Here is a 21,975-nt window from a genome sequence, read left to right on the forward strand (position 1 = left end):
GTAGGTTTTTTTTTTTTTTTTTTTCTCACTAAATAATAAAAACCATCATTTAAAACTGCATTTTGTGTTCATTTATGTTATCTTTGACTAATAGTTAACGGTTTTGGATGAGCAGAAACATTTAAGTGTGACAAACATGCAAAAGAATAAGAAATCAGGAAGGGGGCAAATAGTTTTTCACACCACTGTATTTCAGGCCACTCAAATAGCCATTACTTCAAGTCTAGTTAAGGCAACCCAGGGAAGTTTACAGTTAGGGACTGGAAAGACATCCAATGTGTCGTAGCAATCCCAGCTTATGACAATCATAGAGGAAATCAATAGAAATGGCAAAGTGGTGCCCAAGTATGAAGAAGAAAGCAGACAAGGTAAGTATCACAGAAGTGGCTACCTTGAGGGGTTCTTAAGGCAAAGCGCAAAGCGAGGAAAAATCCCTTAGGGGGCTGGGATAAACCACTAAGCTCCCATGCAGCAGATGGCACTAATTGAGCTGTCCATTCCCATTAACATTGACGGCGGGATGACCCGTTGTCCATGTTGGGGAAGGTCACTGATTTTAAAACTTTTCCCGTATCTGCCACACAGCCAGGGGGTCAACTATTGATGATCGTCGGGGTATAATTACCCTTTAGTCCATGGAAGGATTCCTATTACCCTCCACAAGGTGGGCCCATGAAGTACCAAGTTGAAAAGATTAAGGGGGGGGGGGTCCAAAGACAGGAATCAGAGGGAACCCCACTGTTGCCTCCTTACATGAAGTATACTGTAGGTATATAGGTGGGGTGTGCCAGGCCCAACATGTCCAGGGGAGTTGATGGATCGAGGAAACAGGACAACTCAGCCTATCATTCAGGCCTAGCGGTCCCATTGCCTCTGTGCGCAAAATGATACGTGATTATCGACGTGCTAATTCACGGTCGCCATCACCCCCTTGCCGTGAGGGAGCGACATACAAGAGGCCAGCAAATCTCAAGCATCTCGCTTTTCCACCGTGAGCCTCTCTCACATGCTCAATGAGCCTGGGACAACCCCTACCCGACTTGATCGATTTAAAGTGTTCCCCCGCTCTTTCTTTCAAGGGTCGAGTGGTCTTGCCTCTGTAATAAAAGATGCAGATCCAGACGAAGCAGGCACCACCTTCAGTAAATAATTAGCTCTTTATTGAAAAAGTCATAAAAAATGACAAGTCATCGATAAAAAATGGCTTTAGCGGCTAAAGCCATTTTTTATCGATGACTTGTCATTTTTTATGTCTTTTTCAATAAAGAGCTAATTATTTACTGAAGGTGGTGCCTGCTTCGTCTGGATCTGCATCTTTGGATCATTGGTACAGTGGTCTTAAAGCTACGGCACACCCCATATCCTTTTGCATGGGTGCTCCTCCACTTCTGTCGTTTTTTCTGTAATAAAAGAGGCAGGGGCAAAACAGAACGTAAGAAACAAACCTAGTTTGGCATGTAATAAATGCCCTTACTTCCCATTGAATTCCTCACATGCGATAGTTTGTGCCCTCCCACATGTAGGGGCAAAATTGACAGTTACCACACTTGTGGTTCCCCTTAGGACATCTACCTGTCAACCAATTATGAACGGGGGTGAGCGAAATTTGCTCCGCGTGAGAACGTCTCCCAGTGTGGGGGCTCTCCTACAGACTATTCTGGGTGGGTCAGGAAAGATCTTTTGGTGTGCGGGATCCCTGGCTATTACTACCCAATTTTTCTTTATGATCTGTGTTAGCCTTTTTGTCATGGGGGTGTAGTCAAAGGTGAACGTAAAGGGACTTCTCCCTCTGTTCTTGGAGCCTCTGCAAAGAAGGGAGGCTCTATCCTTCTTACCGGCCCTCTCCTGGGCTTCTTGCAGGGACTGTCTGTCATAGTTCCTTGGTTTCAGGCGTTCAGTAAGTTCCTGTGCCTCCAAAAGTATCAAGACAGGAGTTATTCATTCTTAGATGTAGAAACTGGCCATATGGCAGGGAGGCCTTCACGTGTTCTGGGTAAAAGCTGTTCCTGTCTAGCAGGGAATTCACAGCTATTCCCTTCTTGATCCTGCATTATTAGGCTAGGTGCACAAGTGACATAACATGAAAAACTGCGTTTTAGGTCATGTTTTATGTTAGCGTTTTTTGTTTTTCCTACTACAGATGCGTTTTGCATGCATTTTAATGCGTTTGTGGTTCGAATATAAAAACGCATATGTTTTTCATGCGTTTTTAATTTGCGTTTTATGCACTAGGAAGACAACAGGAAGCGGAAATACATTGCAAAACAATTTTTAAGTAAAAATGCATGAAAACCGCATACCATTGCGTTTTCATTGACTTTCATTATGTGCATTTTTGCTGCGTTTTTGAAGATTATGCAACAAAACCAGCGGTTTTGAAAATGCACATTTTTGATATGCGTTTTTTCTTTTCCTGCGACCCATAGACTTCCATTACCAGCAAAAATGCAGCATTTTCTGTAACGCTAGCGTGTCTGCTATGTGTGCACATAGCCTTACAGAGTTTGGATTTCAGATTACTTATTTTTGTAATGTCAATAATTGCAGTGATGGGCTTTTATTTTATTTCAGAGCTAAAATGAGTACAATACATTGCTTTGATTAGAGCCTTATTCTAAGTTATTTTGAGCACAGTGAACTTTAACCACTTCACCACTGAGGGGTTTTACCCCCTGAGCACCAGAGCAATTTTCACCTTTCAGCGCTCCTTCCATTCATTCCCCTATAACTTGATCATTACTTATCGCAATGAAATGAACTATATCTTGTTTTTTTCGCCACCAATTAGGCTTTCTTTAGGTGGGACATAATGCCAAGAATTATTTTTTTCTAAATGTGTTTTAATGGGAAAATAGGAAAAATGTGGGGAAAAAAATAATTATTTTTCAGTTTTCGGCCATTATAGTTTTTAAATAATGCATGCTACTGTAATTAAAACCCATGAAATGTATTTGCCCTTTTGTCCCAGTTATAAAACCATTTAAATTATGTCCCTATCACAATGTTTGGCGCCAATATTTTATTTGGAAATAAAGGTGCATTTTTTTCATTTTTGCGTCCATCCCTAATTACAAGCCCATAGTTTATAAAGTAACAGTGTTATACCCTCTTGACATAAATATTTAAAAAGTTCAGTCCCTAAGGTAACTATTTATGTATTTTTTTTAATTGTAAATTTTTTAATTTTTTTTTAATTACAAAAAAAAAAAAAATAGGGAGTGTGGGAGGTAATGAGTTAATTTTATGTGTAAAAGTAATTTATTTGTATGTGAAAAATGTGTAGGGTGTAGTTTACTATTTGGCCACAAGATGGCCACAGTAACTTTTTGTTTTAATGCGACCTCCAAGCTTCCTTCTGGAAGCTTGGAGGAAGAATAAGGAGGCTGGACACGTGAGTTTTTTCTCACAATGATCGCGCTGCCCATAGGAGAGAAGCTGATCATTGCGGGGCTTAGATCAACGAACGGGAATGGATTTTCCCGTTCATTGATCTCTGGGCGAGCGGGCGGCGGCGTGTTTACTAGCGGCGGGCGGCGTGTTTACGAGCGGGAGCGCGGGCAGCGTCGGGAACGCGGAAAGTACGTATTTCTCCGTCCCTGGTTGTTAAAGGATGGAAAAAGGGGCGGAGAAATACGTACGCGCGGGGGTAAAGTGGTTAAATATCCCCAAAATTTTAAAAAGATACCCAAGATTCTATTCTGTGACAAATGTCCTCTCTTGGTTTATGTTGTGCTTCATTTCTGCCTTTAGTGTTTTGTACCATTGCACGTGACTTTGCCCATTTTGGCCTGTCTAGGACAGTGGAAAAGGTGAAAGAACTGCTGTTCTATTTCCATGCTGCTTTCAGGCTGCTCTGACTGAATCTCTCCACTTTATGTTTGATGGCATACAAAGCCTGTTATCATGTAAACAGCAGCAACTTAACTTGTTTTGTTTCCTTTCTCATCTGAAGGAATCTTCAAACAAAATTCTTCAAGACTTATGGATGAAGTATTAAAACAACAGAAAGAATTGTTGGGTCATGAATCCTCCAAGTATCCCCTAGAATATGCAAATGGTAATGCTGACAAAATAGATAAAGGTAGGTAAAACTGTAAGCATGTTGTGCTAATAGTGCCCATACATGGTACTATTAAAACCTTCGATTTTCCTGTTTTATTCAACCAAAACGATCAAATAGAGTGAAAATGAATATTTTTTTCGATTGAGAAAAGTCGGACGAATATTTAGTTGTTGTTTTTTTTTATATAAATCTGATCGGACATGTTGGAAAAATCTGGGTGTTTTTTTTGTTTTTTGTTTTTTTTTTTGTTTTGTTTTTTTGTGAAATTGTATAACGTATGGTAGGTTGTGTAAGAAAATACTATTAGATAAACCAACTTTTTCTTCATATTCAATTGTTTTTCTTGGATTTCTTTGAAAAATCGAACGTTTGTGTATGGTACCTCGAAAAGGATTTTAAACATTATTCGACCAAAGGGAATAATTGATAAAATTTCTGATTAAAAAAATTGCACCGTGTATGGGCACCATAAGGAAGATTTGAGATCTCATTTTGGACCGGCACTGCACACATCAGCTTGGCAAATTCTTTCTTAAGGGGGGGAATCTGAGGATAAAAACCGCCACTTACCTAGGGCTTCTATCAGCCCTCTGTAGCAGTAATGTCCCTCACCGTTCCCTGCCGCCGGCCCCAGTCTAGCGCAGCATGCCGTCCAACTGCGCCTGCTCGCTCCCGCCCGCATCATCGGAAGCTTACTACGCAGGCGCAGTACAAGAAAACTTTGTACTGCGTCTGCACAGTAAGCTTCTGATGCGGGTGGTAGCACGCATTACTCGTCTTTGTCAGACGAATAATTGCCCGGTGCCGGCGGCGGGGAACGGCGGATCGGAGGACGACGGTGTGGGACATTGCTGCTACAGGGGGCAGATAGAAGCCCCAGGTAAGTGGCGGTCTTTATCCTCAGCCCCCCCCCCCCCCAGAACCCCTTTAAGATAGTTCTAGCAGCTGACTTCATAGAAAATCCTCTACTCAGTTTACACTATATCTACTACCTGCTGGAAAGCTTCATACACATGAAGGACATGATCCCACAAGTGACAATTTGGAGGCCCAGAGCTCTGCAGACATGCCCACCTATAGCAGAGTAGTGTTTACTGCTTCTATGGAGAAGGGAGGCGGGGTGTATTGGCTTCTGGTGGCAGGCGCAAGGAGGGGAAAGAGGTGCTCTGCATGCCTGTCACATAAAGATCTGGCGTTTGAGCTCATGTTATACCTGAACATATGCTCCATTCCCAGCCAGGTTTGTCTAACGTGTATGCACCTTTACATGTCCATTGTGGAAATAGCTGACTAGTTAAGACCCATGGTACTCGAGTAATGCAAGTATTGCTACAATTATGCGCGTTGCGCTATTTACGTAACATGCGTTGCCATAGCAACATTCGTGTTCGAGTACCGCGGGTTGCGCTAATAGCTTTTACGTGTGGTACACTGCTGGCAGTAGTACAGGTAATATTGCAGTGCTCTGTCTCAGCGCGACAATATTACCACTAGTTAGTGTATCAGCCTCTATATTGCCATTCATCCATTAAGTGGCATCCATCTGCTGTGGTGGCAGCGGACTACAATGGTGCAGTGATGAACAATTCATCAGAATGATACAGTACCACTTCAGTTGAATCAGTCCTACACCATGTTCCAAATTATTATGCAAATTATATTTCCCTCTGATTTGCCTAAATGGTGGATGAAAGTGGCAGTCAGCATCATCTTTTAGTCATCAACCATTAGAGCATAATTGAAATGTTACTGAACAAACCTCATGATAACAGGATATTTTTCAAAAATAAAAAAAGCTATTTCAATGAAAAACATCTTAACTGGTCAAGTTATGTATTAACACAGGACCCCTTATTTGATAGCCGCTTCAGAATTCTTGCATCCATTGACCTTGAGTTTTGAGAGTTTCTGCTTGAATTTCTTTGCAGGATGTCAGAATAGCCTCTCAGAGCTGCTGTTTGGATGTAAACTGCCTCCCACTCTCATAGATCTTTTGCTTCACTATGCTCCAAAGGTTCTCACTATGATGGTCAGGGAAGGATGAGGGCCACACTATGAGTTTCTCTGCTTTTTTGCTGACAGTTGATATGATGCAAAGGTATATGTCGCATGAGCTGGTGCTGGTGAAGATTTTGTCACAGAAAGCACGGTTCTTCTTTAAGTACCATGGAAGAAAGTGGACAGTCAGAAACTCCACATACTTTTCAGAAGTCATTTTCACACCTCCAGGGACCCTAAAGGGGCTGACCAGCTCTCTCCACATGATTTCGACCCAAACCATGACTCTACCACCTTTTGGCTGATGTCCCAGCCCTGCTGTGACGTGGTGGCCATCCACCACTCTATCCACCTTGACCATCCAGGGTTGCATGACACTCATCAGTAAACAATAATAGTGTGAGGAGAGAGAGACTCTGAAAATGTTTGAAGAGAAAATCTTGTCTGTCTGCCTGTTACAGAGTAAACTGTGTACGCTATGGAGGGATGGATGAATCAGCAATGCAGTCTGTGAAACTCACACAGGCTGCGTGCCAACACAGTATTCAAATGTGCCTTCCCACTGATACTCCTCCCAGCCACCCCAACATAGCGTACACTGTTTACTCTGTGCTGATTCCTCACCTTTATTATCATCAGTGATACCCCACGAGGTGAGTCCTTGCATTGTGCCCCAGTCTGAGGGAGACTGACAGTCGTCTTAAGCTTCTTCCATTTTCTAACAATTGCTCCAACAGTTGATCTATTTTCACCAAGCTGCTTTGCAATTTCCCCATAGCCCTTCCCAGCCTTGTGGAGGTGAACAATTTTGTCTCTGGTTTCTTTTGACAGCTCTTTGGTTTTGCCCATGGTAGTAGTTGGAGTCTGACTGTGGTGTGAACAGGTGTCTTCAAAGAGCTGAGATGGGTGCTACTACAATGTGAATTTCAGACCCCTCCATGATATATAAGTGGGAGAACTTGCAAAATTGTAGGGTGTTCAAATACTTATGCAGTGTTCTCCCAGAAGTTTTTTCCAGCCGGGTGGAATGAAAAAGTAGCCGAATGGGTGGCGGGATGAGACTATGCAGGGCTTGTGCTTCTGTGAGCAACTATGCTTATAGCATAGGAGGAGGTGAGCCAGTGACAGCCGGGTGCTCACCAAAACTAGCCGGGTGGAGCACCTGGCTAAAAGAGTCTGGGGAGAACACTGCTTATGTTCCTCACTGTATTAGTGATGGAGAGATTATACTATGATTTTTGTTCTCAGTAACTCCATTATTTTGATAGGACGTGAAGACTCTTGCCAGACACCAATTAGCAGTAAAAATTCAATTTTCTCTTTAGACACGGACACTCTAGACACGTATAGATCAAGTTACTATGAAAATGGCAGCTCACCTGCAATAGATGCATGAATCCATAATCAAGTGTTCTCTACAGAACAAGACAGCATCAGTGTTACTAAAAACTGGATAAGACCTTGCCCAAAATGCTGCTTACATTTAGTACTTCTGTAAATCACACTGGCTCTCTTAAAGGTCAACATAAGTGAGGTATATGGAGGCTGCCTTATTTACTTTTAAACAATACCAGTTGCCTGGCATCCTGCTGATCTATTTGGCTGCAGTAGTGTCTGAATCACACCAGAAACAAGCATGCCGCTAATCCGAGGGCTCACAATGTCAGAAACACCTGATCTGCATATGCTTGTTCAGGATCTATGTCTGAAAGTAATAGAGGTAGAGGATCAGTAGGACAGCCAGGAAACTGGTATTGCTTAAAAGGAATTAAATATGGCAGCCTCCATATCCCTCTCACTTCAGTTGTCCTTTAAGCATACGTGTACTCCCATTCCAATAAAGCTGATATTATGATGAATTGATTTGCTAGGTGACTTCCTATGCCACAAGTGTCAAATTCAAGACCTGTGGACCGAGTGTAGCCCTTGAGCGCTTCAAATGTGCATCATTATAAGCAGTTCAAAGAATGACAGCACCCTGCCTTCCCATCCATAAGAGCACCCTGGTGACAGTGTTTCTTGTTTAAACATTGTTAGTTTGAGGTGGGGCTCAGCAACCCACAGTACTCCCCAGAGGAATTGGCACACCTGAAATTAGCACAAACACACCCTCTCCCCAAATTGCAGATTAGGGCAGTGGAGCAGTGTAATATGTACCTGCCCCCATGCTGCATTATGTCTTTTCCGTCCTTCCTGGCAGCCTCACCCTCTCTGCTGGCGTGTCTCCTCTCAATCACGTGACATGCATGCAGAGTCACAGAGGTGAGCAGCATAGAGCGAGGTGCTGTCGGGAAGATCAAAGGACACTAGAGCAGGTAAATATTGAACTGCTCTACTGTGCTAATCTACAGAAGGGGGAGAAGGAAAACACACACACACACACACACACACACACACACACACACACACACACACACACACACACACAGTCACACACAGTCACACTCACACACAGTCACACTCACACACAGTCACACTCACACACAGTCACACTCACACACAGTCACACTCGCACACAGTCATACTCGCACACAGTCACACTCACACACAGTCACACTCACACACAGTCACACTCACACACAGTCACACTCACACACAGTCACACTCACACACAGTCACACTCACACACAGTCACACTCAAACACAGTCACACACACACACAGTCGCACACACACACAGTCACACACACACACAGTCTCACACACACACACACACAGACACACACACACACACAGTCACACACACACACACACAGTCACACACACAGTCACACACACAGTCACACACACAGTCACACACACAGTCACACACACAGTCACACACACACAGTCACACACACAGTCACACACACACAGTCACACACACACACACACACACACACACACACACACAGTCACACACACACACACACAGTCACACACACACACACACAGTCACACACACACACACACAGTCACACACACACACACACAGTCACACACACACACACACAGTCACACACACACACACACAGTCACACACACACACACACAGTCACACACACACACACACAGTCACACACACACACAGTCACACACACACACACACACACACACACACACACACACACACACACACACACACACACACACACACACACACACACACACACACACACACACACACACACACACACACACACACACACACAGTGTCTCACACACACACACACACACACACACACACACACACACACACACAGTGTCACACACACACACACACACACACACACACACACACACACAGTCACACACACACACACACACACACAGTCACACACACACACAGACACACACACAGTCACACACACACACAGACACACACACACACACACACACACACACACAGTCACACACACACAGACACACAGTCACACACACACAGACACACAGTCACACACACACACACACACACACACAGTCACACAGTCACACACACACACACAGTCACACACACAGACACACACACACACACACACACACACACAGACACACACACACACACACACACACACACACAGTCACACAGTTTAGGCTATTGAATGTTAAATCTTATAAACCATTTACTTTCAGCTTTGGCCCCATACGTGATTGAGCTTGACACCTCTGCCCTGTGCCATTAAAGTAGACCTGAGCTCTTGCACAGGGCAAAAGAAAAACCGAAAGAAATGCACCCTGTATGTATTTCTAGAGTTTTGCTTGTTTAATTTCCCCTCATTTGTGTCTAATCACAAGTTGTAATTTGATCTCTCCCCTGTCACATGACTGCTACAGCAGAGATGGCAGATGAGCTGTTTTGAAAGCACAGGACGTTAACAATGTGTCTGCTTCCATGACTCAGGAAGTAGAAACAGTGCAGATTTTTTTTTTTAGGATTTGTATCCGCTGTAACAAAGATGTTTTATGTTTAAAGAGTCACTTAAGCCAAATAAAAAAAATGAGTTTTACTCACGTGGGGCTTCCCTCAACACCCTGCAGTGGTCCGGTGCCCTCGAAGCCTCGCTCCGATCCTCCTGGACCCGCCGGCGACCACTTCCGGTTTCGCCGTCAGGACCCGACAGGCTGGGAACGCAAGTGATTCTTCGCGTTTTCAGCCACAATAGCGCCCTCTATGTTGCTATAGCAGCCCTCTATTGGTCATATTTTTTAAATGTTACAATCAGTCAGAAAAATTGATTGCAATTCTTAAATTGAACAGGTATTTAAAAAATTGTATGGTGTGTGGCCACCTTTAGACATCAAATAGTTTGGTCTAAACCCAGTGCCCTCTTTGCGTGAAACTGAAGTTTTGGCACAACACAGTTGGGTCTCTATGGCAAGGTTGTCTTGCACTAGTTACCTCAACTGTCTATCATTTTAAATGGACTGCACTTTCCACAGCTCCATATTTCATTATTAATGCCTGACAATATGTCCAGTAGGTGAGCATGCCATTATCATTTCTCTTTTTTTATAATTACTTACGTGTGAATTTATCTTATCATCCCTGCTAGAGGAAACAAGCCAGCAAAACAAATGGGCTGTAATTGAGTTTGGCATTTAAAATACATGTTTCTCCTTTCCATCCTCTATAATAAAACCTAATTCTCCCTGCATCATCCTCTGTCCCTGTCTGTGTGTCCGTGGTTTTTTTGTACTGTGCATGTGCACAGTACAGTCAACCGTTGGGACAGGAGGATGGGCCAGGGAGCAGGGCGGGTGCGCACGCGAGTCTGGCAGGTGTGCGCACGCACACTAACATGCGGTGGCGGCAATATCCCTACCTAGAGCCCGTTTTTAAACCAATAAATTCTCCTCTATCTGTCTGTCCAAAATCCAACCGTGGAGACTAGTAAAGGAGTAGCACTATATGTTGTGATCCTATGAAATATTCCTAAACAGGCACAATGTACAAAGTTTGTATACCATTGTGTAGCTAGAATGTCTACAGGAGTGGTGTTGGTCGGTGGGTGTAGAGTTTATGGGGATATGTGCTGCTTTCCATCTTATGTGTTAGTAAATTAGTCTCTGTTTTTTTTCCCACAGCATTCCACCATTTGCCCATGTTGAAGGTGCTATCGCCAGAAGATGGGAAGCCAAACATTGTCAAAGCCGCACAGACATTTTGTCAGCAAGTAGCAGAGAAACAAAAAAGACCGTCAGATTTGGATGTAGATACTTTAGACCATTTACTTAGAAGTAATTTGCCCTCTTTACTTTCATTAGAATTGTATTTTTTTCTGATACATTTTGGTCCTAATTTATGCTTGTAGTTTTAATGTAGTGTTTCCTTTTAGGTGTAATTGCGACAATAAGCATGTTGTTTGAGCAATTTTAAAGGGAAGCTGGCATTTTCTTAACCTCTTGACGACCAGCTAACGCCGATTGGCGTAAACTGGTCGTCTGCAAGTTTCCATGGAAACGGCCGCTCGAGCGGCCTTTCCATGTCCGTTCACGGAGGCTGTCTCCGTGAACAGCCGGAGAGCCGCCGATCGTGGCTCGCCGGCAAAATGTAAACACGCGGGGAAGAAATCCCCGCTGTTTACATCATACGGCGCTGCTGCGCAGCAGCGCCGTAATGCAGATCGGCGATCCCTGGCCTCTGGCCGGGGATCGCCGTCATTTGATAGGCTGAAGCCTATCCTACAATGTGCAGGATGGATATCCGTCCTGCGCAGCTCAGATGGGAAGGAAGAGGGACGGAGCGCTGAAAACGCTGCGGAGGGGGGGCTTTGAAGAGCCCCCCCCTCCGCAAAGCGCAGAGAGCCGGCGGCGATCAGACCCTCCCCCCCCCCCCAGCAGGACATCCCCCTAGTGGGGAAAAAAGGGGGTAAGTCTGATCACCCTGGCTAAAACCTGATCTGTGCTGCGGGCTGGAGAGCCTACGCAGCACAGATCAGCCAGAAAGCCACTGGTCGGCAAGTGGTTAATTAACTGAATCCTCCATCAACACTCTAAAGTGCTCGCATGTGTTGGGCAGTACCTTGGAAAAACTGCTTTTTCAGGTTATCCTAGACACCGTTTTATGGTAACGGAAGGACATATGAAAACAATGTGCCCAAAAAAAAATATATAATTAAGGAGAGGGAGTGACCCCTTGATTCCAACTTAATAAGCAAATCCCTCCTCACTGTGCCAAAAACAATCTATACTACATCCAAGTGATCTGAAACTCTGACATAACATTCAATAAAAATGTGTTTTCCTACTTTTTATTACCCATACAGTTACCATATTTGCTTTTGTTCACAAGTAATATTATCGGTTTACAAATTAAAAGTTCCCAAAGTACAGTTTATCTGCTCTGAAAGCTGCCATTGCATTTATTCGAGCTGCTTTTTATTATATATTAAAATCTTCTAGTGAACTGTGTATAGTTGAAGCAGAGAGCACTTCACAGAGAGCTGGTTTTCAGTTGTTACACACAATGTAACAACTGAGGAATGTAAACAAAATATACTGATGTCTCCACTTCAGATCGGATCCTAAGCTAAAGAGGCTTTCCATGGTAGTACAAAGGTGTCTCTGTGATCTTGCCGCTGGGAGACTTGGGCGCAGAATACAGCTGGTATATGGCTTATCCTGCTGCTCAAGTTCCCGGCGGCATTAAATACTATTCCCCCTCTAGGTCCACGTGGAATGGTGGGGAATGATGTAATTCGACTTCCAGCTATTGCTGGAGGCCGAATTAGTGTTTTAAAAGTAACTTCAGCTCCGTCTAATTATGGTGCGGAAGTTGCGCACTGTGCGCCGCTATAGCCGTAATTCCTATTGCGGTCTATGGTGGTGCCGGCTGCGACCAAATCTCCTGCACTGTTATCACAGCGCTCGGTATGAAGTGCTTTGTTCAACTGTTTGAATGCTGTTCTGCTACAATTTTTTTTATTTATTTTTTTTTTTTTATAGTAGCTTTAAAGCTGTAAGGAATCTTTTAGAGCAAAGAAGAAATGCTGAGTTTCAGACTACTTTCAGGATGGTATCCACACCAGGATCGCTGTCTCTGTTTGCCCCCGCCAGACTACTTGTGGTCAGGCCCTAATCTGATACTGATTGAGGAAAATGGAGCTTGGCAGGGTCAAACTGAGGCAGCGATCCTGGTGTGGATACCATACTGAATGTATGTGTAGACTCTTTTTTGGGCACATTGTTTTAATTCTGATGTCTTTTAAGCTAGCCATACACTTAAAGATTGCCACCTGATAGGATAAAGTGATTGCTCCCTATCTGATCAGAGAGAGACTAATTCCATTGCACAGGAGACCTCGTATTTGGCAGGAAATCTATTGAAAATAGTTTATTCCACAGTGTTGCACTATTCAGTGCGGTGCTATGGCCCATCAATCAACCACTCCTGCCCTCTGTTGATGAAAGTTTTCCATCCTGTCAAATTATAATAGTTTCAGTTTTTGGTTAAAATCGATTGAGTGGACATGTCAAGGCAATAGATTTTTTGCTGACTTGTTCAGAGTGATCAAATCTACCAGGAATCAAATGGATAAGTGTATGGCCACCATATACTTTTTGCATCAGCATATTTTAGCTGCAAAGACCTTCCTTTTAAACTGAGAGGTGATAATGGGACATACTATTAACTAAAGCGGCACTCTGTTAGACAGCAAGGAGAGAAGTGGCTAAGGTCGGCCTCAGTCACTCATTCTGCAATGTCAGAGCATATGTGATAAGTAATGGCTCTAACACTGGATCGCTGTATAGAGTGATACAGCTTAGTGCCAGAAAAGACCAGGCATATTATGTGGCAATATTCATATCCCTTGTGCCTAGTATATCCAGGCTGGGGCACATTGGTTGCACACTCTGCTTTAAGGAGTAAAGTAGGTATAAACCGTTATATTATTTGTGCTGTACTTGTAAAAGCTAACATCTACTCTATTAAAATAAGGGCACGTCCAAGTGTATTTTTGAGTATTAGTCATACATGTCCCTCTTTTTTAATCAAACTGATGACTGGGAAAGGGCATGGGAGTGGATGTAGTAAGAACCGTGCACAACTGACGTACAACATTAGGCTGTACCAAGCTGGAATGCAGGCAGTATTAGGGTGGCCACTAATGATCCAATCTTTTTCATCCAATCTTACCAAATCTACAGTATGTAGTAGAAGAGTAAACTGATGAAATATATTAATTGGATACTATAGACCAGGGGTCAGGAACCTTTTTGACTGAGAGAGCACATACGCCTCATATTTTAAAATATAATTCCATGAGAGCCATACAATATGTTTCAAACTGGGACAGGAGGACTCACGTCCCTGTTGCCATGGTGATGTGTATACAGTTGATCCGCCGGCATTGGAAGTGTAAGACACGTCTTCAGCTTCTCTTGGGTTTCAGCAACATCAGTAATTTCCCCGAGAGCCAGACAGGACAAATACAGACTAACAGCTTGAACAATTAGCTAGCTGACTTGGGAGTTGATTCACTTTGTAGGAAGAGATCTCCGCACTTTGGCCCAATAGCCTGCCTGTCAAGTGACAGGCAAGTTATTGGGCCAATCAAAGTGCGGGGATCTTGCCCTACAAAGTCACTGGACCTGACAGGGTCCCGAGTGGGATAATTGGAGCAGCTGTTAGTTTTGGGGGAGCGCGAGTAAGTTAGTAGTGCATGCTACAGCAGTAACGTGCCTACTTTGAAAATTTGATTTGCACTGCCACACTAAGCTGCGCTGCTCGAGCAGTGTAGCTTAGTGAATCAACCCCTACTGATTTCTCTGTGAGCCAGATGTAGCCATCAAAAGAGCCACATCTGGCTCCCGAGCCATAAGTTCCCTACCCCTGCTATAGACAGTTCCCTTATATTAGAAATGGTAAGCTTGGATGAAAAAAGATTGGATCATTAGTGGCCACCATTAATTTGTCCAGATTTGTGTTGAAATTTACTATCTACTATTGCAAGGTGGGAAACGAGGTCCATACAAGGTAGATCCTGTTTTATGATCTCCTGCACATTATAAAGTGTATGCCTAGCTTAATTCAGGGTCGAACCACCACAAGGTACCTGGGCAGTATTGCTGATTTGGTAACATTTCCTAATGTGACAGGTTAAAAAAGTTGACTATTTTTCCATTTACATAGATTTTCCATAATTTTTTTTATATCCCTATATTGCAGTGGTCTCCTGTAAAATGATTCGCATTTCCCACTGTGTGTAGTCACATAGCATGTTGAGCTGGAGGAGGCTGTCTGTTTTTTTTCAATTACTAAAATAACATAACCCATCATGTAGTCATCTGCTATGGGGTGATTTGTCTAACCAGGCGACTATTAGAGCATGCTATTGCATGCATGGATAAAAATAGACCATATACATGGTGACCATAGAGTTTGGGCTTAGTAATCTACTATGTTTATGCTTTCTAGGCATTTCATGTTTGTTTGCATTTGTACGCCACTGACATCTAAAGGTGTTTTTTTTTTTGTTTTTAAAGAGTAAGGGCTCATTCACACTATGTGCTGCGCTGTCAGTTTTGACGCAATGCACATAGTCTACATGGCAACATGAAAGTCCATAGACTTTGATGTTGCCATTCACATTACAGGTGTGCGTTCCCATGCGTTACAATGTAATACGATGTAGCGCTTCTGGGAACATCTAATCGCATAACGCACACATTCTCCTGATTAGTTGGCTGCCAACGTCTGCGCTCCTAGCGCACCACAACGTGTATTCTGTGCATTGGCTGAACGATGGCAACACATACACGAAATCGCGATCGTGTATGCGCTCTGTAGTGTGAATGAGCCCTAACTGTCCGGCATAAAATAAATTAATTCTTTATTTTTATCTTTTAAACAAGTAATAAAGATGCTAACCAGGCAATTCAAAAGTTAAAATCACTATTACTTTTCTTGTTGAAAAATAATTCACCAGTTTACCTGTGTCTTATTTGGTACACAAAAAGGAAGTTGCAGGGCATGCTGGGTTGTCTTTTTTTGCTTCTCTAATTCCCCTCAGACTTAACTAATGCAGCCCGCTTGGCTGGAGCCTCTCTCCCTCCTGTTTTCCTCTCCCACACCTCTGTTCCTCTCTGATTGGCCAACATTTCTCATGCTTCTCAAGCTACAGAGTCACACAATGACAATGCACTTTCTAGTTTTCAAAGTTTTATTGAAATTTTTGACAAACAAACAGTGCATAAAAGAAAAAACATCATGACAAAAACAAGGGAAACGCCTGATGCAGATAAGCTCATCATACAAACATTGCATAGTAGGAGGGGGGTATGTGGGGTCATCCGTGATACTCCTAATAATTATTGACCAACTTGCTTGTAGAAAACGAGGTATCACTGCCTGGAGGTTATACTGAGCCCTCAGGGGATTTAGTCCAGCTACCTGGGGCTTGCTGAAGGAAATGTAGGGGCATGGGGAGACCCAAGTCAATATTGGGTCTTTCTAATTTCGGTCCTGGGAGCCTGCCGTCCAGTGATAGGCAAGCAAGACAGGAAGGATTATAGCCAGTAGCATCATTACAGGGGTGGTGAAGATATGGGGGAGGGGGAAAGAAAAAAAAAAAAAAAAAGGAAAGAGAAAGGGGGGGGAAAGATAAGTGAGAAGGAAGAGGAGGTAAGAGCAGAAGGAAGAAGAAGAAAAGGAGGGGTCCACCCTACAGCCTAGAGATAAGAGATGCCTCTAGATTTGGATGTTCCAAGCGAATCCAAGGATCCCAGATTTTTCCAAACTTTTTGTGGGTGTCTTTAAGAATACTGGTTAACTTCTCGTTCACCATTATCATATTGATTCTAGATTTCACTTCAGTGATTGAGACCGAGGGCTTTTTCCAATTTCGTGCAATTGTCATGGTAGCTGCTGAGAGAACTATGGAGGCTAGTTTGTTTTGTGTTAATGTTAAACCTTCTATCTTTTCATGTAGTAAGGCTTGCCATGGGTTTCTAGAGATAGGTTTATGGAAAAGGGAGGAGAGTATCTTATATACTTGGCACCAAAATCTCATAAGTCGTGGACAAGTCCACCAAGTGTGCAACATGTCGCCAAGTACCCTGCAGCCCCGGAAGCAGTACGGGTTGGCGGATGGGAATACCTTAGCTATGCGTGCTGGGACCAGGTACCAGCGGGTCATAACTTTATAAGCAGCTTCTACTATATGTAGGTTGCAAGATCAGTTGAGACTCTGCTCCATATATCAAGCCAATCTTCCCTGTCCTTAGGGTCACCCAGGTCTGCTTCCCACCTAGAGGTGTAGAGGTGTGTTACAGGTGGGGATGGGCGGGTTAAAAGGGCATATATCTGGGAGATTAGCCCTTTGGCGTTAGGGCGGTAGCGACAGATGTTTTCGTAAGGCGTTACGGTATAGGGGGGATCTATGCTTTGAGTGAGGGATTTGACCCAGTGTCGGATTTGCAGGTAGCGAAAGTATTCTCTGGGGGGAGCCCGAAATTTCTCTTGAATATCTGGCCACGAGAGAATACCCCTAGGCGTAAGGAAGTGTGTCACATGGGTGAGGCCTTTCGTGCTCCACCATGAGAATGCTGTTGGGTCCTCAAGTCCTGGCAGAAATAAAGGATTGTTAACCTCCTTGGCGGTATGAAAAATACCGCCAGGAGGGAGCGCAGCAGTTTTTAAAATTTTTTTTTTTTTAATCATGTAGCGAGCCGAGGGCTCGCTACATGATAGCCGCTGCTGAGCGGCATCCCCCCGCCCGCTTCGATCGCCTTCGGCGATCTCCGATCAGGAAATCCCGTTCATAGAACGGGATTTCCTGGAGGGCTTCCCCCGTCGCCATGGCGACGGGGCGGGATGACGTCACCGACGTCACTGACGTCGGGACGTCATTGGGAGTCCCGGGCCACCCCTCGGCGCTGCCTGGCACTGATTGGCCAGGCAGCGCTGGGGTCTGGGGGGGGGGGGGGGCCGCGCGCCGCAGCAAATAGCGGCGATCGGGCGGGGGCCGGCGGCGATCAGAGTGCTGGCGCAGCTAGCAAAGTGCTAGCTGCGTCCAGCAAAAAAAAATTATGAAAATCGGCCCAGCAGGGCCTGAGCGGCACCCTCCGGCGGCTTACCCCGTGTCACACACGGGGTTACCGCCAGGGAGGTTAATCAGGGGAAGCAATGGTAAAAATGGGGATTGCAGGTGTGCTGAATAGCGAATGGAGTCCCATACTTGGAGGCAGTGGGTCAAAGGGGGGCTAAGTGAGGGAGGCCTCGCCTTCAATGGAAGCCATAGTAAGGTACTAGGGAGCAAGGGAGCACAGTTAGGTATTTCCAGGAAAACCCAGAGGGGAGTATCTTGTATTTGAAATAAACGAGCAAGTTGGGCTATGGTTGCCGCGCGATAATATGACGAGATTTGTGGGACTCCTAGGCCTCCATCAAATCTGTGAGCAAAGAGAGTAGTTTTGCGGACTCTGGGACATTTACGTCCCCAAATGAATCCCATGATTTTATTTTGAAAGATGCGTATGTAATAGTTTGGGACTTGGACTGGAAGGGTGCGGAAGTAATAAAGGAGTTTGGGCAGGAATGACATCTTGATGGCGTTGATCTTCCCTAGCCATGATAGGGGGGAGTGGGACCACCGGTCGGTTAGGGCTGAGAGTGATTTTAATAAGGGGGGGTAATTGGCTGAAAAGAGGGAGGCATAATTGGGGGTAAGAGTGATGCCTAAATAAGGTAAGGACTGGACCCATTGAAAGGGACAGAGGTCTTTGATTCGCTCAAGGTCTTGGGGGGGTAAAGAGATGCCTAAGGCCTTGGATTTCTCAACATTAATTTGTAGGCCCGACACCTGGGCAAAGCGAGTAAAGGCTGAAAGGGCATTCGGGATTGAGATGTGGGGCTGTGTTAAAAATAGTAGGGTGTCGTCTGCAAACATAAGAAGCTTGTAAGATAGACCAGCGCAGTCTACCCCTTTAATGTCTGTAGCATTGCGTAAATAGCATGCAAAGGGTTCGAGGGCTAAAATAAAAAGCAGTGGGGATAGTGGGCAGCCTTGTCTCGTACCTCGTTTGATAGCGAAGGTTGGAGAACTATGGCCAGAAAGTTTCACTGAGGCTGTTGGATCTGTGTACATCCCTTGAATCCAATTTAAAAAGTGGGCATCAAGGCCCCATTTATTCAGGGTGAGCTTTAGGTAAGACCAGGAGAGGGTATCAAAGGCCTTAAAGATGTCTAAGGATAAGGCTACCCCTGGGGTTTTATGTGAATTGAGATAGTGAGTTAAAAGGATAGCTCTTCTGGTGCTGTCTTCAGCTTGCCTTCCCGGAACAAATCCAACTTGATCACGGTGGATCAAAGCTGGGAGGAGTTTATTTAATCTCAGGGCCAGGATTTTACCTAGTATTTTGAAGTCTACATTGATGAGGGATATGGGGCGAAATTGGTGGACTGCGTGGTGTTCTTGGTCTGTTTTGGGGATCATCGAAATGTGAGCTACAAGCATAGATCTCGGAGGAGATTTACCTTCTCGGAGTTCGTTGTAACATTTCGCTAATACTGGGGCCAATAAGTCTGAACATTTTTTGTAATATAGGGCTGAGAACCCGTCTGGGCCTGGAGATTTGTTGGATTTCAGGGTTTTGATAGCGGAGAGGACTTCAATGGTGGAAATGGGGGCGCTCAGGTGTGAAACAGATTCCTGGCTTAGTTTTGGGAGTGTAACCTGGTCTAGAAAGGCGAGAATGTCTCCATCAGGAGCAGTGGAGGAGTCGGTGTATAGATCTGATAGGAATTTAGAAAAAAGATCTACAATCTTGCGGGGATTGGCGGTAATTTGTCCTGAGCTGTTGCGAATTTTCAGCATGGTTGGAGTTAATGGTTTGTTTTTAAGGCATCTAGCAAGCAAAGCTAAAGGTTTGTTTGCATTGTAGTAATATAATTGTCTGCGCCACCTAAGCTGCTGCTCAACTCTATCTGTAAGTAAAAGATCTAGTTCTGTGCGGGTGCGATCTTTAATGATTCTATTGATACGTGAGGGGTTGCGCTTCCAATCTTGTTCTGCTTGATCTAGTTTTGAAGATAGTTCTTCGATTTTTTTATTGCGTTGCTTTTTAATAGCGCTAGCTATTCCAATCAGGGTCCCCCTTATGGTAGCTTTATGGGCCTCCCATAGAGTTAGGGAGGAGGCTACCGAGCCTGTGTTATCCTCAAAGTATTCTGTGACTCTCCCTCTTAATTGATCAGTTATATCTGCTCTCGAGAGTAGGGAGTCATTTAATCGCCAATGAAATGCTCGGTTGATTGGAAGTGTAGCAGAACAGCAGACAGAGATTGGAGAGTGATCTGACCAGGGGGTTGTGTGTATCTTAGCAGCTGGTGTCAGATGTAAATGGTTTTGCTGGACGAATATGTGATCAATTCTACTGAAGCTATCGTGGGCGTTAGAGTAAAAGGTGAAATCCTTTGTGGAAGGGTGGAGTTCTCGCCATATATCCACGTAGCCATATTTATCCAGCAATTCCTTAATTTTAACACCTTGCGGGTCTTTTGGTTCTGGGGCAGCGTTAGAGTTGGGGGGTTTCTGTCTATCTACTTTGGGGTTAAGAGTGGCATTTGTGTCACCAGTAATTATGATTTGACCTGAGCCATGTTGAGTGAGAACTTGGAGAAAATGTGAGTAGAAATTAGATTGGTGTGCATTGGGGGCGTAATATGTGGCAATGGTGACTTCTCTGTCATATATGGTGCCAAGTAAGATAAGATACCTACCAGTAGGGTCACCAATGTGTTTTGTATAGGAGAAGGGAAAATTATTTCTAATAGCTATTAGAACACCCCGTACTTTTGTGCGGGCACAAGCAAAGTAGGCTGTGGGATAATGACGATTTAAGTATTTGGGACAGGTGGTTTGATCTAGCCTGGTTTCTTGTAGGCAAACTATGTCAGCTTGACTCGCTTTGTAGTAAGTGAACGCCTTGGAGCGTTTATGTGGGGATCCGAATCCTTGGACGTTGTGAGAAAAGATTTTAAAAAACGGGGAAGTCATGGAGGGTCGATGTATGAGGGTGTGCGAATGTGAAAGGCTGCAAGGTGGACACCTTTAGAGTGGGGAGAGGAGGGAAAGAGAAAAGAGTAGGAAAGATTAAAAGCAGTTGAGAATAGAAGAGAAGGAGAAAAGGTAAGAGGTACCCAGATCCCTAGTAACAAAGGGACTGAGGTAGGCAGAGAGGGCGACTCCAATTGAGTCAGGGTCGAGAGGTTCTCGAGAGGGATTGAGTCCCCATGGGTAAGGGGCTCTGTCCAAATCATTGGGGAACATGTGTTGGCCGACTGCCTTGCTGGCTTAGTTATCGGGTCATATTTTCAAAATAGGTCCCAGCGTCAGGAGAGAAAGTAGTTGCAAGTGTGTGTGGGGGTGGAGGGGGGAGGATAAACTTACGATTTAGTTGTAGGTTGTCGGCTGGGGGTGTTAATTATTATAATTAAGAATATGGTTATGTAGTTTCTGTGTGGAGGATGGGTCAAGCCAGCAGAGTAATCAGCTTTAATGTGGTATGTTGGTTTGTCCCTTTTATGTTCACCAAGACAGGTAGGTATCGTACAGTATTTTGTTTCGGTAACAAACTGTTAAGCTTAGTAAGGCAGGTAAATGGAAAAGGGAAAAAGATAGCAAATTTTGTTGAAGACTTGGTGTACATATAAAAGGCCTGAGGTATAACTTCAAATCAAATATAAGCTTAGAGCGACACATCCTTATTTTGGTTTAAAAGTTGTCGATCCCTTCATAGGGAAAGTTAGGTAATAAGGTAGGGTAGGGTAGGAAGGGTAAGGGGGAGAAGGACGGGGAAGGGGAAGAGGCTCAATAACGGAGGGGGCTCCTCTGTTAAAGCTAGTGCAGACAGGAGGGGAGAAGAAGGGGGGGGGGGGGGAGAGCGAGTGGGGTAGAGAGGGTGGGGAGGGAGGATGAACATATCAGCAGTAGT

General features: G+C 44.3%; 1 protein-coding gene across 1 annotated transcript in view; it reads left to right on the forward strand.

The window, feature by feature from the left end:
- The window catches only part of NUS1 (NUS1 dehydrodolichyl diphosphate synthase subunit), a 57,428-nt gene that overhangs the window by 24,390 nt on the left and 11,063 nt on the right, over window positions 1-21,975 (forward strand). Inside the window, exons 2-3 of the mRNA XM_068231358.1 lie at window positions 3,953-4,081; window positions 11,125-11,277. Of these exons, the coding sequence (XP_068087459.1) occupies window positions 3,953-4,081; window positions 11,125-11,277 (282 nt within the window). The remainder of the gene's footprint in view (window positions 1-3,952; window positions 4,082-11,124; window positions 11,278-21,975) is intronic.

This window comes from Hyperolius riggenbachi, chromosome 4 (genome assembly GCF_040937935.1).
Source record: "Hyperolius riggenbachi isolate aHypRig1 chromosome 4, aHypRig1.pri, whole genome shotgun sequence".
Taxonomy (NCBI): domain Eukaryota; kingdom Metazoa; phylum Chordata; class Amphibia; order Anura; family Hyperoliidae; genus Hyperolius; species Hyperolius riggenbachi.